General features: G+C 33.9%; 1 protein-coding gene across 3 annotated transcripts in view; it reads right to left on the bottom strand.

Annotated features, from left to right (window-relative positions):
• Nucleotides 1-917: 917 nt before the first annotated feature.
• Nucleotides 918-18,695, bottom strand: part of DARS1 (aspartyl-tRNA synthetase 1) — a 64,092-nt gene continuing 46,314 nt past the window's right edge. For all 3 annotated transcript variants that reach the window (XM_078451339.2, XM_078451340.1, XM_078451341.2), the window contains exons 7-16: nt 18,104-18,163; nt 16,512-16,623; nt 15,521-15,655; nt 12,855-13,002; nt 9,348-9,494; nt 7,805-7,847; nt 6,150-6,230; nt 4,954-5,065; nt 4,681-4,752; nt 918-1,578 (exon numbers count right to left, since the gene is read on the bottom strand). In XM_078451339.2, the coding sequence (XP_078307465.1) occupies nt 1,487-1,578; nt 4,681-4,752; nt 4,954-5,065; nt 6,150-6,230; nt 7,805-7,847; nt 9,348-9,494; nt 12,855-13,002; nt 15,521-15,655; nt 16,512-16,623; nt 18,104-18,163 (1,002 nt within the window). In that variant the 3' untranslated portion in view covers nt 918-1,486. The remainder of the gene's footprint in view (nt 1,579-4,680; nt 4,753-4,953; nt 5,066-6,149; nt 6,231-7,804; nt 7,848-9,347; nt 9,495-12,854; nt 13,003-15,520; nt 15,656-16,511; nt 16,624-18,103; nt 18,164-18,695) is intronic.

Here is an 18,695-nt window from a genome sequence, read left to right as displayed (position 1 = left end):
ATTATTAGTTTAGGGCCTGGGAATTAATATAGAAAAAGATGGTTAGTAGTCCATTTGTTCTTGGTGTGGCTTAAATTTCTTGAATACTTTCGGAGTGCCAACTGTACTCAAGATAGTCTAGTAGAATATGAAGGAAAGACATAAAAATTGAGTCTGTACTTTCACAGAGGCTTATAATCTAGGTGGTAAAATAAATGAACTTTCAACAGTAACAGGCAGATGTTTATGTTCCAGGAGTAATGTCCTAACTTTCTGACCTCCCTCTTTTTCTGTATTGGTTTTTCTCTTCCTGTAGGAAAATATTTGTTTTGTTCCTGCCCATTAATGTGGTTCACTGTAGAATTAACATTAACAACATATTTAATAGAGAGAAAGTGTTCTAATTGTAATTCTTACACAAAAATTTATTTTTGGTAGGAAAAATGAGAGTGCATTAATTTAGTGACATCCACTAAATATTAGTACCAGTTAAAAATGAAATAGAGGGGTGTCTGGGTGGCTCAGTAGTTAAGCATCTGACTCTTGAAGTGGGCACCGAGCTGTGCGTCAGGCTCTGTGCTGATGGTGTGGAGACTGCTTGCGATTCTCTCTCTTCCTCTGCTCCTCCCCTGTTCATGCTCTCTCTCACAAATAAACTTAAAAAAAAAAAAAAAAAAAAAGGAAAATTTGGCAATACTTTTTAATCTATATGAAATAGGCTATTAAGCAACCCAAGCTTTCAGCTTTAAGAATGCTATCCTCCTATAATCCATCTGAACTTGTATCTTGATATGAATACATGTTGCGAATATATCAGCATTCATTTGTTTTTAGGTATTTACATAAATCAGTTGTGTACTTTTTCTTTTCCCAAATTACAAATGCCAAGAACCAGTTACAAAATCAGACTGCCATGAAATCACACAGACAAATGTAACGAGTTTTAAAATTTTATTGAAATTCAATTTAGAATTTAACAATTTAATACAGCATTATTTTGAATATTTTCTAACCAGTATTTTCACCTGCTTTACATGATTTCTGGGAACAACTTTAAAGAACTGACACTTTCTGCTTAATTTTCCATAATATGTCAATTATACATTCATTAAAATCTCAGTTCCCTGAAACTGTTATTTCAATGTCAGAATTTAAAAAAATAAGCCCAAATATTGAAAATTTAAGACATTAATATAGCCACTGTAAAATAGAAAAGAAAAAAAAAACCTTACACAATCTGAACTGTTTAAAATTGTTAACATTTATTGTAGTAATGCAATATGAATTTTTTAACATAACCATATGAATTTTTCATTAAAATGTTCAACCATTTCCTACTGAAGCATGTCCAAAGTTATAAAAATCTTCTCTTTTAAAGTAACCTATATTGAATTAATCCAAAGTAACTGTGGCACTTTAGATAAAACATATACTCCATTGTAGTAGCTTAAGGAATAGCCTGATCAATAGCAGGTTACTGGAAAGAATAAAAACAGCACAGCTTTCTTTAAGGAGTGAGTCGTTTGGGATCACGGGGGAACATTGAGGTCTGGCGAACATTGTGCAATCCCAAAAAAAGCATAGTGACTCGTTCCAATCCTAGGGAAAAAAGTAATCATTAATTCCTTTTCTGAAAACCTTTCAGGGTCTTACTTATTGAAACTACCAACATAGTATCGTCGATCAACAAAATACTTCTATTATTTTGAGTTTATTTAAAATGAACTGTTTTGGGTCTGATACAGAAATAGAAATGATGCTGTATGTGGGAAGGACTAAATGAGATATCCTTAAGTTGTATGGATTCTGTGAACTACAAAAATCTTGTAAATATACAAAACTTATGATTTAAGCAAACACAAAAAAGTCATTTTATAAGCCTGTATGTTTTCAAATGGGACCAGAATCTTAATTATGTAGTCTAGACCATCAGTATAAGACGAGAGCCATAAACTTCTTCAGGGAAGTTTATTAATGGAAGCACCAGAAATTTACTGTAATTCAATAGATGTGTAATGTAGTGGTTCCTAGTATAAGACTCTAGGATACATTATTGTAAATGTTCTGAGTGCAGAAGAGACTGATTTTGATATGTGACTTAAATACTGTATCACTGTCAGAATTAAGACCAAGTACCACCTAAGAAACCGAAAAGAACTAGCAAATGAAACTCTGTGTGTGTAATTTATTTCACCAAAGTTGTAGAAGACATTACAGAAAAAATGCAAAGAATATTTTTATACAGCAATAACTTTTAATTTTAAAGGGATGTATTTAACTTCTTTTTTTTCTTTAAGTTTTTATTTAAGTAATCTCCACACCCAATGTGGGGCTCAAACTCATGACCCCAAGGTCTAGAGTCGCAGGCTCTTCCAACTGAGCTACCCAGGTGCCCCAGGAATGTATTTAACTTCTAAAACAGAAATATAAATAAGAGAATTGACATTTTAAAAATGTTTACTTATTTTTGAAAGAGGAAGAGAGCACATGAGTGAGTGGGAGGAGGGCAAAGAGGAGAGAATCCCAAGGAGGCTCTATGCTGCCAGTGCAGAGCCTGATGAGATCATGACTTGAGCTGAAATCAGAGTCAGACACTTAACCAACTGAGCCACCAGGCGCCCCTGAGAATTAACATTTTTATTGCTATTCCTTACCAAAAAATCTGCAGCTGTAAATTCGAACTTTGTATTAATCTAATACCAATCTAAAAACCCGACTATATCACATCTTCCCTTTAATCATTAATTACCAAAAAATGAGTGGTATTTGATAACAATTCAAATGTCCACAAGTTTGATTAAAATTTACATTGTCAATCAGTCACAAAAATATGTGAATTAAACAAAATGCACATTACTGCATACTCTGAGAGAAAATAGTTGTGCATTTCCCATTTAAACTTAAATTCTAGGGGCGCCTGGGTGGCTCAGTTGGTTAAGCATCTGACTTGAGCTCAGGTCAAGATCTCATGGTTTTGTGAGTCTGAGCCCCATGTTGGGCTCTGTGCTGACAGCTCACAGACTGGAGCCTGCTTCAAATTCTGGGTCTCCCTCTTTCCCTGCCCCTACCCTGCTCACACTCTCTCTCTCAAAGATAAATAAACATTAAAACAAACGAACAAAAACAACTAAATTCTGTATCCAGTGGAGCACTGTTTGTAGTAACAAAAGGCTGGTATCAACCTACATGTCTATCAAATTTTGATGTACCCTTTCAATGGATTGATTCTATGTAGTGTTAAAAAAATACTGAAAATGTCTAAGTACTGATAAGGAACAAATGAGAAAATACAGTAAGTGACAAATGCAAGGTACTGGATGATTTATATTGTATGCTACAATTTGTGTAAAAATGTATTTTTAAAAGTGTCTACTTTTGCATATGCAAAGATTATCTTTGCAAAGGTAAAAATAAAACTAGCAACAATAGTTTCTTACAGGGAGATGAATACATACTCTTCTATACCCTTTTAATTTGAAAAATTTTACAGTACTATATTATTCATTCACCAACCCTCCCACCCAAACAAACATCAAACAAAAATTTCAAGGAAACTATACATTCAGAATTCTTTTAAGAGTCTCTGATAGGGACATCTAGGGGGTGCCTGGGTAGCTCAGTTGGTTGAGATCTGACTCTTGATTTCAGCTCATGATCTCACAATACATGAGCTAGAGCCCTGGGTCGGTCTCTGTGCTGACAGTGTGGATCCTGCTTGGGATTCTATCTCTCTCTCAAAATAAATAAATATTTTAAGAAAAGTTCTGATAGGGACACCTAAAAATTGAGCTAAATTTTTACTTACTCATTTACTTTTAAAAGGTTTATTTTTTATAAATTTATTTTTTTTAAGTTTATTTATTCATTTTGAGAGAGAGAGAGAGAGACAGAGAGCATGTGTTCTCATGGGAAGGAGGGGCAGAGAGAGAGGGAGACAGAATCCCAAGCAGGCTCTGGCACTGTCAGCACAAAGCCTGATGTGGGGCTGGAACTCAAGAACCGTGAGATCATGATCTGAGCCGAAGAGTCGGACATTTAACTGACTGAGCCACCCAAGTGCCCAGATTTCTTTATTTTTTATAAGTAATTTCTACACCCAACGTTGGGCTTGAATTCACAACCCTGAAATCAAGAGTTGCATGCTTCTGTGACTGAGCCAGCCAGGTGCCCCTTACCCTTTGTAAATCACAGAGTGGTCTCTTACATTTACTCTAGAAGTGGTCCTAAAAGCCAATGAACCATTACATTACAACAAAATATTTAGCAACAATCCAAGCTAACTCGAGGAAAATATTTAGCAACAATCCAAGCTAACTCGAGGGAGAGCTTCAATTTGGGCTACAGTGAATGAACTCATGGATGCATAGAGAAAACAGGATACTCAATTTAAAAGACATTTTGCTTCTCAACTCTTCAGAGAAAAAAATGGCTAGAAATTTATTACAATATTTTACACACAAATTAGCTATTCATTTTGTTCCTTGGAAGTCACATTTTCATTTAGTCATAACTCGCAAAATTTGTTATAATTCAAATTTGTACCATACTTAGCACTTATGGACCTATTTGTAAACAATAACAATATATAAAATTTACTTTTTGAAGTCTCATGTTGAAGAAATTTAGTTAGAAATGAATGAACACTTTGCCAAATGAAATCTGAATTGGAACTATATTGTCATAATATTAAAATAATATTACCAATGCCTCCACCAGCATGAGGAGGGGCTCCAAAGCGGAAGGAATCAATGTATGCCTTAATTTTCTCCAAATCTAGGAAAAAAAACAAACAAACTCAAAAGCCCAACATAATTTATCATTTTATTTAGTAACTCAAAAAAAAGTACTAAGCAATAATTATTGTTCAGTAAAGATTAAAACAAATAACTATGTTTCTGAGAAGTCTTTAAAAGGTTTAAAATGTGCTTTTTTCACAATATACATTACTTTCCCAAATATATTTAAGTTGTTTACCAATTCCATGATGTAAGGCTCTCTCTGTTAGCAGCTGAGGATCATGTATTCTCTGAGCTCCTGACAGTATTTCTTCTCCCCTCATGAACATATCGTAAGAGTTGGACTGCTTCTGCAGGGCAAAGCAAACACACAAGAAAACACCACTCTTCTAGTGGCTATCATTCTATTTCCATTACTCATATGAGAGAAAAAAAAATCTCTGTTGTTCAAAGAGCAAGGCCATTTCCCCCTAAAATTAATGATGCAATCTGCTTCAATGAACACAATTTGTTTCTCCAAAACAAGATTAAACTAGTGAGAGCAGAATAACTTCTTCCTTCCATCAGATTTTATAGCCCCCTCCTCTAACATGTTCCAATAACAAATCAGAGCACCATATCTAACTTGTAAGAAGTAGTGCCGATTCTCATTTCACTTTATCATCTGAAATGTTTTTAAGTATGATACAATTTTGAGACATTTTTGGAACTTCAAATTATCAACAGGTGTAGTCTTTTTAATTTAGATTTTTAAAAATTTTAACAAAAGTAAATTGAACATCAGTTTACCATAGCTTAACTTCTCTTATCATGTTTTAACTTACTTTCCCTGTCTTCCAGTAAACCAATGGTTCTCAAAGTATGATTCCTGGATCAGGAGCCTCAGTATTACCCAGAACTTGTTAGAAATACAAATTATTAAGCTCCTTCAAGACTAACTAATCAGAAAGTCTGGCGATGGGGCCCAGTCATCTGTGTTTTAAAAAGCCCCCCAAGTGATTCTGATGCACACTGAAGTTTGGGAAGCACTGTAATGGAAAAACAGTAAAAGGTCAAAAGACAATACCAATTAAATGAACTTCCAGGACAAAATGTTGTTTTTTTAGTTCAAAGTCAATGATAATAATATGCACTATAGTCTGCAAATCTAATGATCCTATTTATTATTTATATGGCATTTCTTCTTCATAAATCTTCAAAAAATGAACCATGAAAATGATTTTTAATGTAGGCTTTGGGACTAATTTTCTGGAATATTCAAATTTCATAATATCATTCTGACCTGAATTGGCAGAAACTAGTAGTAATTATATAGTGGCCCATCAAAATTGCAAATTACTGATGAAAACCATTATTCCCATTGTACAATTTAACAAAGTCACAATAAAGCTTCCCTCCCCCCCCCCCCCCATTATTTAAAATAAAATTACTTACGGGATTTCTTGGGTCAGGCATGGTATAGAAAGGTCTGACAGCCAATGGATATTTATCAAGAATATAAAAATCTGTATCATACTATAAAAAAATGATTAAAATAAATTAAAAAAATTTTTAACCAAAGTAAAAATAAGGCTAACATTTTGGTAATTGTCTTTTTAAAAATAAGTTTTGTCTTCAAAATTACTATAATTACACTGTATATACAATAAATATTCTGCTTCTTTCAAGGAACATCTGTATCCTATGGTATTTTGCCATCATGTTATAAATTCCTCTAATAATTAATTTTTGGGAGCTTTTATTATTCAATAATAGTTCAAATATTGTTTTCTTTCTTTTTTTTTTTTGGATATGTAATCTCTTTGTAATTTCTTCCCCATTAAAAATTATGCTGCAATAAAGTGATTTTCATTCCTTTCCTTTGTTAATCTAATTTCAGATACAATTTAACTTTTGTTAAATTATTCTGAATCTCTTTGGGTTTTACAAAAACTATATTAAATCTATAAATTATATTAGGAAAAACTGGCATCTTTTACAATATTCATCTTCAAAAAAACCTCGATTATTTTCCCAATAATTTAAAATTTTGTACAGACATCTAAAAGAAATCTGGTAGTTTTCTTCAAATGAAAACTATAATTGAAATAAATCAGTAACATTAACATGAAGTTATGACATTTTTGTTAGAAAGAATAATTATTATATGATCCAGATTTAATGAAAAACAATCACATTTCAACGGTTTTGATGCTAACCATTTTGCTACAACTCAAGCACAGAGGGAAAGTCAATAGAGCTGACAAACTGGAACCAGCTCTGCTGAAACAGCACTTTAAAGGTGTAAACTCAATACTGCAGTTTCAGAAAGAAGTGAGCTCCCCAGTCAGTCTTGAGTACAACCAGCAGGAGGAGCTCAAGGTCTGTCTTCATTCACACACAATTCTTTGTATTTCTTGGAAGATCACACTAAATTCAGCTTTTATCTTCTTTCAAGTTTTTTTTTTTTTTTTTTTTTTTTTAATTTTTTTTTTTTTCAACGTTTTGTATTTATTTTTGGGACAGAGAGAGACAGAGCATGAACGGGGGAGGGGCAGAGAGAGAGGGAGACACAGAATTGGAAACAGGCTCCAGGCTCCGAGCCATCAGCCCAGAGCCTGACGCGGGGCTCGAACTCACGGACCGCGAGATCGTGACCTGGCTGAAGTCGGACGCTTAACCGACTGCGCCACCCAGGCGCCCCTCTTCTTTCAAGTTTTAAAAAATGAGATAGGAAAGCAGCAGAGGCAGAAAAGAAAACTCATTCACCTTCAAGTCCCATTAATCAGTGAGGGTACTCAGAAAAGATTGTTTCTAAATAATTTCAAATCATCTTGAGGTCCTTTCTGACTAACCTGACAGTCTGATACAGATACTACTTTTAGGGATACCTCAGTACAACTTAGTACAAAAATCAAATAATGAGCTAATCAAACTTACTCAGCAAAGCTTGTCGGAATATTTTTTATTTCTCCAAGAATTAAAAAAAATCTATCAGCCTCCTTGGTTTTTTAATTTATTCTGGAATCTTAACATTCTGGAAGACTGTCCTCCCTGCAACTGTTCTTTAGTACCAGATTTAGAAAAAGAAATCCAGCATGTAGTCCTACCTTTTCCTTCACCAAACGACCCAACAGTTTTTCATTTGGTGTACTGAAGAAAAAAACAAAACCAAAAAAACTCCATGAAATTAGATATTTGAAGATCAAATAGCAACTTTAAATAGTTTTAAGTTAATAAGGCACCTCTTCTATTTGAGGTTCTCAAAGGATAAAAAATGTGGACAAAATACATAATTGTCTATCCCGCTCTTTTTTAAAAAGGCAATTACAGTGACTTAACATTTAGTAGGTGTTACTCAAAAATATTTAAATAAAATGATAAACAGATTTAGTAATTCACAGATTCAGAAATAACATGGATGAATAATTTCCCACAATTATACATAATAAAAGTTCACTATAGCAACATAGGCTACATTCTTGCCATTAAGTAGTTCTACTTTAAAATCATCTCTTTTTTGTTACTCTTTAAGTTTATTTGTTTTGAGAGAGAGAAGGGGCAGGGAGAGAGCAGGGAAGCAGGGAAGGGGCAGAGAGAGGAGAGCGAATCCCAAGCATGCTACATGCTCAGTGCAGAGTGACGTGGGGCTCGATCTCACAACCGTGAGATCATGACCTGAGCTGAAATCAAGGTCAGATGCTTAACTGAATGAGCTGCCCAGGTGCCTCTAAGTTACTCTTTATCAAAGGTTTATAAAACAAAAATCAGTATTTCCAAGTCTTTAAAATTTAATAGTGTTATATAAACCTATTAAATTTCTATACCTAAGAGGCTGTTACTTTAGCTTCTATCCTATGTAAGAACAATTGCCAAAATAATCAAGAAAATATTGCTCAGCTTAAAATAATTACAGAATTTATAGTTTGCTTTAAAATGCAATCTAGCAACAAAGGAGATGCTTAAAGCCATAAGTGCGTATTACTGTTAAAGAAACAAAAATAAAGAGTTTTGAGCAAAATACGCTTAAAAAAAGCCCTAAAAAAGACAACCACCACCCCTTGCACTCCTACATCCGTACAAATTATTGTGAGGGGTTAAATATTTTAACTTAAGAACTTTTGAACAAAATATAAGTACCATAGATAGTAACTGCTTTATTAAACCACATAATTTGCTTCAAAATTATAAGATATATGATGTGAATTTAGATAGCATAATACCATATACCAAATAAAGAACAGATATTTTTATAAGTTTGGAGATCGTAATTTTACGCCCTAATCCTGTGTGGTGATGGATTTAGACTGCTGTCTACCCTCTCTAACACAATGACTTAGAAAGAGAACTAACATATTAGATGACAAAATCATAGGCAGTAGTCACTATCTTTAAAGTGTTACAAATATGGGGTAGGTGGGGACAAAAAAATGGTCTTTATAAACAAAACTATCGAAGCTCAGGCAGACCACATCAAACAACATTTTATTTCAGATCACACATTAAACAAACCAGGATCATGCTCTATACCAAAGTTAATAAAACTGAGGTTTATTACCTGGGTGAAAAAAAGATCATCACTCATTAATATACTCATTCTTTCATACCTTAAATCTAATTTACTAAAAATTTTAAAAAATCACAAAGTCAAACCTCAGATCTTCTTCATCTCCCATTTCGATTCCAGCTTCCCTAAGCATAGCCAATGCTTCACAATACTCCAGTCTTAAAGTTGGCTCCAAAAATTTGAATGGCTCACAGGGGAATTGTTTATTCACTGTCCGAATTTCAGTTTGAAACCTATTTGTACAATGATGCAGTTAATAAAAAAATATATGAAGTGTTTTCTCCACAAGAGGTCACTGTGGCAACACATAAAAATTTTACTGATACTGATGAAATAAGGAGCATATAGTTCTATTCTTCTACACACTTGATATATATATTTTTTAAAACAAAGAAACATTTTTAACATTTCACAGGAGTCATTATATGTGCAACAATGAGGAAAGGGCAATCTGAGTAGGTTCAGTGGTGGTAGCAGTAGCAGCTCCATGGTCAGCCAAGTGCCTTCTTCAGGTGAACCACTCAGCCCCACAGACGCTTCTAGCTGTCTGGGGAGCCCATTCCCTAATGGCCGGCTGATGTAGACCCAAGAGTCTACTGCACGTACTCTTAGTTCTATGTGTTCTACTGATAACAAATTTTTAAATTCAGAGGTAACTCAAAAGAAAATGCTTTTAGAGTAATGTTGTTTTGTGTAACATCCGCCTCAATACAAAAATTGCCTTGGGGGCTTTTAGGTTCTTCTGTAGTAGTGGCAACAGCTAAGAAAAAAACACCTGGTAGGTGTTAAGTACCTATGTCATACAAAATCATTCTTTGAATCAGTGTATGCACCAGGAAACAGTGTTATCAACAAATTCTTTACGTTAAAGACAAAATTTAAATACTCAAAATATTTAACACCTTTCTCAGTCTCATCTTGTTTTGCCACCCCAGTGGTATTAAAGGATTAAAAACCATAACTTACACCAGTTAACACTGTTAGTAATATAAAATACCCATTTTATGAGGCATTAAAAGGAGCTTTTTAATCCTTTAACACTTGTTATCATCAAGGTAGACCAAATTAATGAATACTTATCTTCCCCCACCCCCATTATACTGTAAGTTTGTAAGTGCCAATTTCCCATTTTAATAACCACTACAGTATAGTGTCTAGCCTTTAAACAACAGGCACAAGACAAATATTTACTGCAATTAATTGTGGAAGATCCTATTTTAGTAAGATTTAAAAAGCATATCTTTGCTATTTATGGATGAAATGATAGCTGGGATTTGCTTCAAAATAATAGGGGGTGGGAGAAATGGGTAAACAAAATTGGCCATGGGTTAACAATAGTTGAAACTGGGTGATGAGTACATGGGGGTTCATTAGGCCAATCTTTCTATTTTGTATGTGTCTTGAAATTTTATGTAACTAATAGGATTGAAAAGTATGTTTATATTCCATGAAAGCAGTAGAAATTAAAACATTATCATCTCCTGATTAGTCTTAAAGACTTTCATGGGAGCAATAAAGCTTAGCCATTGATTTATTAAAATCTTTTTTTTTTTTAATGTTTTATTTATTTTTGAGAGAGAAAGAGAGTACAAGCTGGAGAGAGGCAGAGAGACAGGGAGACACAGAATCCAAGGCAGGCTCGGAGCTGTCAGCACAGAGCCCGATGTGGGGTTCGAACTTGTGAACTGCGATCATGACCTGAGCCAAAGTCGGACGCTTAACTGACTGAAGCCACCTGTGCACCCGATTTATTCAAATCGTGATGTAATAAGAAGGGTTAAGAAGATCCCAATAATTGATCTTTAATTTTTAAAAAAAATTTTTATTTTTGAGAGAGAGAGAGAGCACAAGTGGAGAAGGAGCAGAGAGAGATGGAAACACAGAATCTGAAGCAGGCTCCAAGCTCTGAGCTGTCAGGACAGAGCCTGATGTGGGGCTTGAACTCATGAACTGTGAGATCATGACCTGAGCCGAAGTCCGATGCTTAACCAACTGAGCTACCCAGGTGCCTCCCCAAAATTGATTTTTAAATTGCCTTTCTTTGCCTTGGATATTAATCCCCATTCGTTTCTATTAATGGTAATACAAAAATATAACTACCAATATTTTAAAATACATTTGTATATTATTCTATGAGAAATAAGTACTAAGGATAAACATGAGAGGGACATGACACAAGCTAGGTAATCCAACTTAAAACTGACACAGAAACTTAAAATTACTAAATGACTTAATATAAAAAGGCTTTTCTTTCTAGGTTGCCACCTTAAGTCTACTTGAAAAAGTCTAGTGATGATGGTGTCTGAGTCTCTAATTTGTAAACAAAGATTTGATTAAACCCAAGGGCCCAATTCATGCTTGATCTGTTATTACAAAAACCAAAGTGGAAATTTTATATTCTAGTATTAAAGAGAGAAGATATCAAAACCCAAAATAAACAGACGTCAGAAACTTTCTTGAGTTATAAATGTGAAAAGAAAATGAGAAAAGCTCTGTTCCTTCACTGTAGTTTCAAATGGTATTTTATTTTATAAGGAAACATTAGTTGTCCCATAGATTATCTGAATGAAAATTGCTTTAAATAAACTGTACTGAAATGTTTCAGACAACTAAGGTTAAAAAAAAAAGGCTGTCTACAATTACGTAGTCATCAAAGTAACAATGCAATGCAGAGAACACCTGGAAAATATTGGTGCTTATGCTACAAGATTTTTGTAAGATCAATGATTAATTTAGACTTGCAATGGAGTAAATAAGACTCACAGTATTTTCTGAATCCCTTTTAAGTATCAATGACGCATATCCAAATACATCAACAATTAACAGTTAAATCAGTACTCTTCAAATAAAAACTTCAAATATAGTCCTTTGTCAGTTATCAAAGCATTAGATAAGTCTACTCTAGCCTAATATTTAAGTACTGTTTCAAATATGGAGAAAGGAAAAAAAAGACTCTTGATCTTACTAAACTTATTTTCCATTTTCTTTTCCTATTTTCTCGGTGTTAAACATCATCACAAGTAAACATCTTTCAATGACCTTTAAGGGAGAAACTATTTGCCACTTTAGAGGGTATACCTAATGTGAACATTTTACATAATTCAATTTTTTGAACATCCTGAACATGTTTATTAACTTTCTATAAGATTCTTATCAGCACATTGTTATTATTACCACTACCAGTTTGTTAATAAACTGTTATAAAGGTAATATAGGCTGCATTTCTTTCAGACATTCAGGATGTAACATAAAGGGAAAAATATAGTTAGGTTGGTTCACAATCTGGTAAACTTCCCCACCAAAATGAGGTTAACTAGCTGAAGTCCAAGCTGACTTGGATCTAGAAGTACTAGTTTGAAGTATACATTTTTTCACTAATTAACTACTGATCATCTAAGTGGCAAGTGCTCTCCTCCGTGTATGTGTATATATATATATATGTGTATATATATATATATATATATACACACATATATATATATATATATTTATATATATAGCTTTACACGTTTCAATTCATGAATTGCTTTATTTTGAAGAACTCAAACTGATTAGACATTAAGTCCACATAGGGATATAAAATATGTTTTTACCTTTCTTGGAGTCCTTTGAATATTTGTACTAAGGTGTCAGCAATTTCTTCCACAACTTCATGGTAATGGTAATTAAAAGCCATTTCAATGTCCAAACCAACAAATTCAGTTAGATGTCTGTGGGTATTTGAGTCTTCAGCTCTGAATACTGTAACATTAATAAAAGAAACAAACAGTAAATGGAAATTTTGGGAATTTGGAAATTTTGGGACTTAAACATAAAATTTTATTTACTAGTACTCAAATGGTATGATTTTCATTATCATTATAGGGTTTTGGAAAGACTTGATAAGCCATCTGTTTCAGCATTCTCTTGGACAGCAAGTTCATTATCAACTCTTAAAATCATGTAGTAAAAGCTGTAACAAATGTAAATTAATAAATGAGGCTCAGGAGAATCCCGAGGGAGTGCAAGATCCTGAAGAGCCTTCTCAGTAATTAAAAATAGGTCCAACAGTGAGTTCTTCTCAATTTTATTAAAACTTGACTCAAGCTAAATGAAATTTGTAAAAATGAAATAACATTATATATATTCTAGCCATTACCTCAGTCCAGCTCTTATTGTCCACACTGTACTGTCCTCCTTTCCCAGTCTTCCTGACTCTAGCTCTGCTCCATCTTTTCTACAAATATTCCTATAACACATCCTTGCTCAGTAATTAACTAATTAACTACTGATCATCAATGGTTCCCAAATGGTGACTGAATGACAAAAAATCTAAAACCTTTATGTTTTTATAATTTAATCTTACCCTATATTTTCCATTTCTTCTTAACACTAACTAGTCTTATTTTTTATTTTCTCCCATGCTCTTTACTCATTCTGCTTCTGCTAACTAGAAAATGTAGTCTGTCCTTAAAGCCCACTTCAGTTTGCATTCTCTTTTCTGGTAACTCTAGCAAATTCCATCTTCTCCCTCTTTTTACACTATCTATACTACATAATTAACACCAATCTGCTGATTGTACACAGCACAATCTGATTATTCACTGTGAAAATCAGTTGATTATTCCCTGAGACTGCAATATGTATGCATGTCTTATTCTGTCTGGGGAGCAGGGACAATGTTTATTCCCTTGTCACTCAAAACATGGTCTGCAAATCAGCAGCATCAGCAGTACCTGGGAGCTTGTGAGAACTGCAGAATCTCAAGCCTCCCTCTAGACCTAACGGTCAGAATCTGTATTTTAACAAGATCTTCAAGTGATTCATGTGCACATTAACATTTGAGAAGTGCTGGTTGATTTTTCTTTTATGTACATGTTATCTAGCACAAGGCTATGTATGCAGCATACATTTAAAAAATTAGTTAATAAATCCAGAAAATTAACACAATTAATGCTCTTGCCAGTTTCTAACAGCAGGTATTTAATTTTTATTTAGCTACCAAAAAACTTATATATATAAAATAACTTGGTAAGTTTTACAGAATGAAGCAAAGCTGGTTTTTGCTTATAATCCACTTTATTAAATAATCTGCCACATGGTTATGTGTCCATGCTTAACTTTAAGCCAATATTTCTTAAAAACCATGTCAACATAACCAAGTAAATATCAGATATTTCTTGTTAATAAATTCTAATGGACTTTATAGCACTCAATACTAAGAACAGTACAAACAATAATACTAAAATAGAACAGCTCTGAAATAAAATTGGTAGCAGAGTATACAGAGGTACATTTGTAAGCTTACAACACTAGTAAGGGGTTATCAAGGACAACAAATTACATTTTTCAAAAGATCGCAACTACTTGTTCTTTAGTGTTCATGGAGAGTTGAGAGTCCAAACAGGAGCTAATTACACCTAAATAATAATAAATAACATACTCAGGTATATTTCAGAGGGCATATATTATCAAAGCATGCATTTTTAAAATGAGATCTTCCTAGGCAAACATTTTCTTCAGCAAACTTCTGTAGGGATATCAAATGGTTATGCATCTATTCACATAAGCGATGTTCAACTACTTAAAGAACTATTGAGCATACAATTTTGTGGGGGGGGGGAATTTCTACCTAAGCACATTGTCTTTTTTCCCTAAAAGTCTAGTGGCTCCCCCCTCCAAAAAAAATTGTTTTAAAGTTTATTTCTTTCGAGAGAGAACAAGATAGAGTGAGTGTGAGAGAGCTCACCAGCAAGCATGGGGGAGAGACATGAGACAAGAGACAGAAACAAAGAATCCCCAGCAAGTTCTGGCTGGCTGTGAAGCCCAACCTGGGGACTCAAACTCAGGAACTATGAGATCATGACCTGAGCCATAATCAAGAGTCAGATGCTTAACCCACTAAGTTACCCAGATGCCCCAAGTTTTTAAAGTCTAGTGTTTACATAGCCAACATATAAAAGGATTTAAGCTTTCAAAATGTCTGTACCTAGAGGCACCTGAGTGGCTTAGTCGGTTGAGTGTCCAACTTCGGCTCAGGTCATGAGCTGATGGTTTGTGGGTTTGAGCCCTGCATCGGGCTCACGGCCATCTGTGCAAAGCCTGCTTCAGATCTTCTTTCCCCCTCCCTCCCCATCCCCTGCTTGCATGCTCTCTCAAAAATAAAATAAATATTAAAAAACAACAATAATAAAATATCTGTATGTAAAATGTGTTCCTAAAACCATAACTACAGTACAATTAATAAATTTTGAGAAAACCATAACCACCAACACCTTACCCGGTCCAATACAGAAAACCTTCTCAAAATCAGCACAAATACACATTTGCTTGTACAGCTGTGGGGACTGGGCCAGGTATGCATTATTTTTAAAATAGGACACAGTAAATACATTGGCTCCTCCTTCACTGGCAGCTGAAATGTAAACATTTTTTGTTATTATAAATAACTGTGAGCTTATCAATGCAAAGTTCTAGTAAAAACAGTTTACATACTTTTGGTTTAAGTATTTCACTTAAAAAAAAAACAAACTGGAAAATCAAAAATTGCAGAGAAACCATAGTCTATGTAAGTCTTATACCTGGTTCTAAACAGTTCATATTTAGATCAGATTTACTTCTTTGGCTATCCCTTCATTTTACTTTTTTGGATATATACACTCCCTTTCTGCATCAATTTCAAATCTATTAAAGCTACTGTAGAAGGCCAAAATATTTTTTAAAAAAGGAGAAGGTATTCTTAATGATTCTATCTTAATGATTGTATTCTATCAAGAATACAATGTTCAATTCTTGATTTATAACTGCCATTTGTAATACACTTTTTAGTGTTATTTAAGCAACTTAAAAAGAGTTAAATGATTAAAATAAAGTTCTCATATAAGAATGAAAATTAATGAGATTTTCTAACTTGTAGTATTTAGTAGTATTACAATGCAGTTTATACAAAACAAAATTGCAATACCAATTTAGAAAGAAACCTACATAATGAAAGTAGTTTCTAGTGCAACGTATGTAACAACAATCTTGTTTCATGTGCTACTGCCTAATTTTATAATCACTACCACATAATGACTTCTGAAAGGAGATGTTGTATTATTGGTGTCAGTGATATGTGACTGCTGCTATATAGCAGTCTTCAAAATAAAAAGTCTCATAGCAATAAACCTTAAGGGATAGTCGGGATTCTCAAATTAAAAAAAATTAATATTAAGCACCTTGGGGAGAGCAAATTTATTTTTAAAAATTAAGAGAAATCTCTTAAAGCATACCTGAGATAATTTTAGGAGTCTGGATCTCCACAAAACCCTTGTTAATTAAAGTTTCTCGGAAAAGCTGGCAGATACCAGACTGGAGACGGAAGACTGCCTGACTAGTTGATGTCTAAAAGACAACAATAAAATCTAATGAAATCAATTCCACACATTAACTGAGATGGAGTTATTTTCTAATCAGGCCACCTGCCTGGAAAGTTCACAGAGGAAACACTTCATTGTATGAGAGAAAAGTTAGGTCAGATGACAATTAGTATAAGGATATATTTTTCATATTACAGGAGAATGGCAATTTTGCCTTTTAAAATCTCCAATGTCTCCAACTCGACTTTGCTGAGAGTCTATAAGAGATTAGAGAGTAGTTTAGACATAAACTAAGACGCTCAAAAGATTTCAAGTACACAATACTTTCCAAAATGTGAAGTCAAAGTAGGGGTTAAAAATGTGAATGCTTACAAGGGCCAGACAAATAACATAAATGGAATAAATGAATGACACTTCCTGAGTGGTACAGGGCATAGTAGAGGACATAATGCCCTGTCTGGAGTGCTAGGTAATGTTGCCATGCCACAGTATTGCCAGATTTACTTCCCACTTTTTAAGAAAAGCCATCTTCATTTAATGTGCAAATCCCTACTTTAAAACAGTAGCAGTGAATTTAAATGAAAAAAAAAAAAAAAAAGATACCCAAGAAAAATACTACTGGGGCCAAATTCTATAGGCACAACCAAAAACTTGTGGGAATACATAGCATGGACAAATAGAGTATGATGTCTAACTACTGTGGCCAAAATTATGAAAAACCTGAGGTTTCTAGGCAGTATCAAGGACTTTTGATTATTGTTACAGCCTCTTCTATAGAGACTACAGATGAAAATAAAAAAGGAAGTGGGACAAAAAAGCAAATACTCAGGGGAAATGTTAAGAGTGTACAATAAAGGTAGACCCATATGATTGCAGAAAAGTTGGAAAGAACTCTTAAGGTGACAAAGAATTTAAGCTTTAGGTAGAATATTTAAGGAGGAAGATGTGGTCAAAACATACAGAAAGATGACACTGTTTTTACTACAATAATGAAACCATTGAACTCTTTCACTTGCAACCAAACCAGAAAGGGAAACAGAAGACCTATGAGATTACTAAATAAACCACAAGGGCCAACTACTTCTTTTATTAATTCTGTGCTCAGATCAAATTCAAAGGATTGAGGCATTAATTACTAATCTCTACCTGGTCATTCTAAAATGTGCATACAATTTCTTGCACAATTTTGTAGTGATATTAATGGTTATGTTCTTACTTACTAACTTGTCAAAAACAGGTATCACTTGGGAGCAAACCCATTTATTGGCTTCATGTTCCTTTGTCATTTTAAAATAATGCAAGTCAATATCCCATGAATTACTGCTCCACGGTCCTTGTGCCTGCAATTCTTTTTAGGGGAAGGGTCAGTCAGTCAGTAAGGTACATTGCTTTCTGTATTGTCATATGTATAGGCAATGAGTTTTATAAACTTGAGACATGTATGGTATCCCTGCCCACCTTGATTTTGGCACAATCATGTCACTTAATAAATAAATGAGGCATACCCTGAGATCAATAACTCTGTTGTCTAATCTTGTATCCTGGTTAACAGTAGCTCTTCCTTCCTAAAAAAAGATGAAAAAACAGATTTTACTAATTTTTTTAATAACACAACAACACTTTAAGAAGCCATGCTTACTTTTAAGTGAGAATAGGTGTGCTTATGTGTGTTAATATTATACCCCCAAATCAGAATTCTGAGAAACAAGAAGCAGGGCCAGAGAGAAGCTACTGTTAAAAGAGACACGGAAAGAAGAGAAATGTGAATGAACAGAGGTCAATGCTTTCTTTACATCTCGCATTGCCTCAAAGCCTTGCCTCATTACTGGGACATGAGAAGAACTAACCACCTGTGCCTTTATTGATTCCTGGATATTACCTGCTAAAGACTGAAGGAACAGATAAAAGCTGATGGAGTAATGGGTCTCAAAGTACGTTCTGGGCACCACTAAATGTCCCAAAGACACTTTCAGGAGTCCATGAAATCAAACCTATTTTTCACAATGACACATTTTCACTCTGTACTGAGTTTTTCTAAAGTTTCATGATGTGTGCTTTCACAACAGAATAAATGCAGAGGCAGGTAAGAGAATTTAA

Source organism: Panthera onca, chromosome C1 (genome assembly GCF_046562875.1).
Source record: "Panthera onca isolate mPanOnc1 chromosome C1, mPanOnc1 haplotype 2, whole genome shotgun sequence".
In the NCBI taxonomy this organism is placed as follows: domain Eukaryota; kingdom Metazoa; phylum Chordata; class Mammalia; order Carnivora; family Felidae; genus Panthera; species Panthera onca.
Note: the sequence above shows the minus strand (reverse complement) of the source record. Positions and strands in the feature narration are given on the sequence as shown.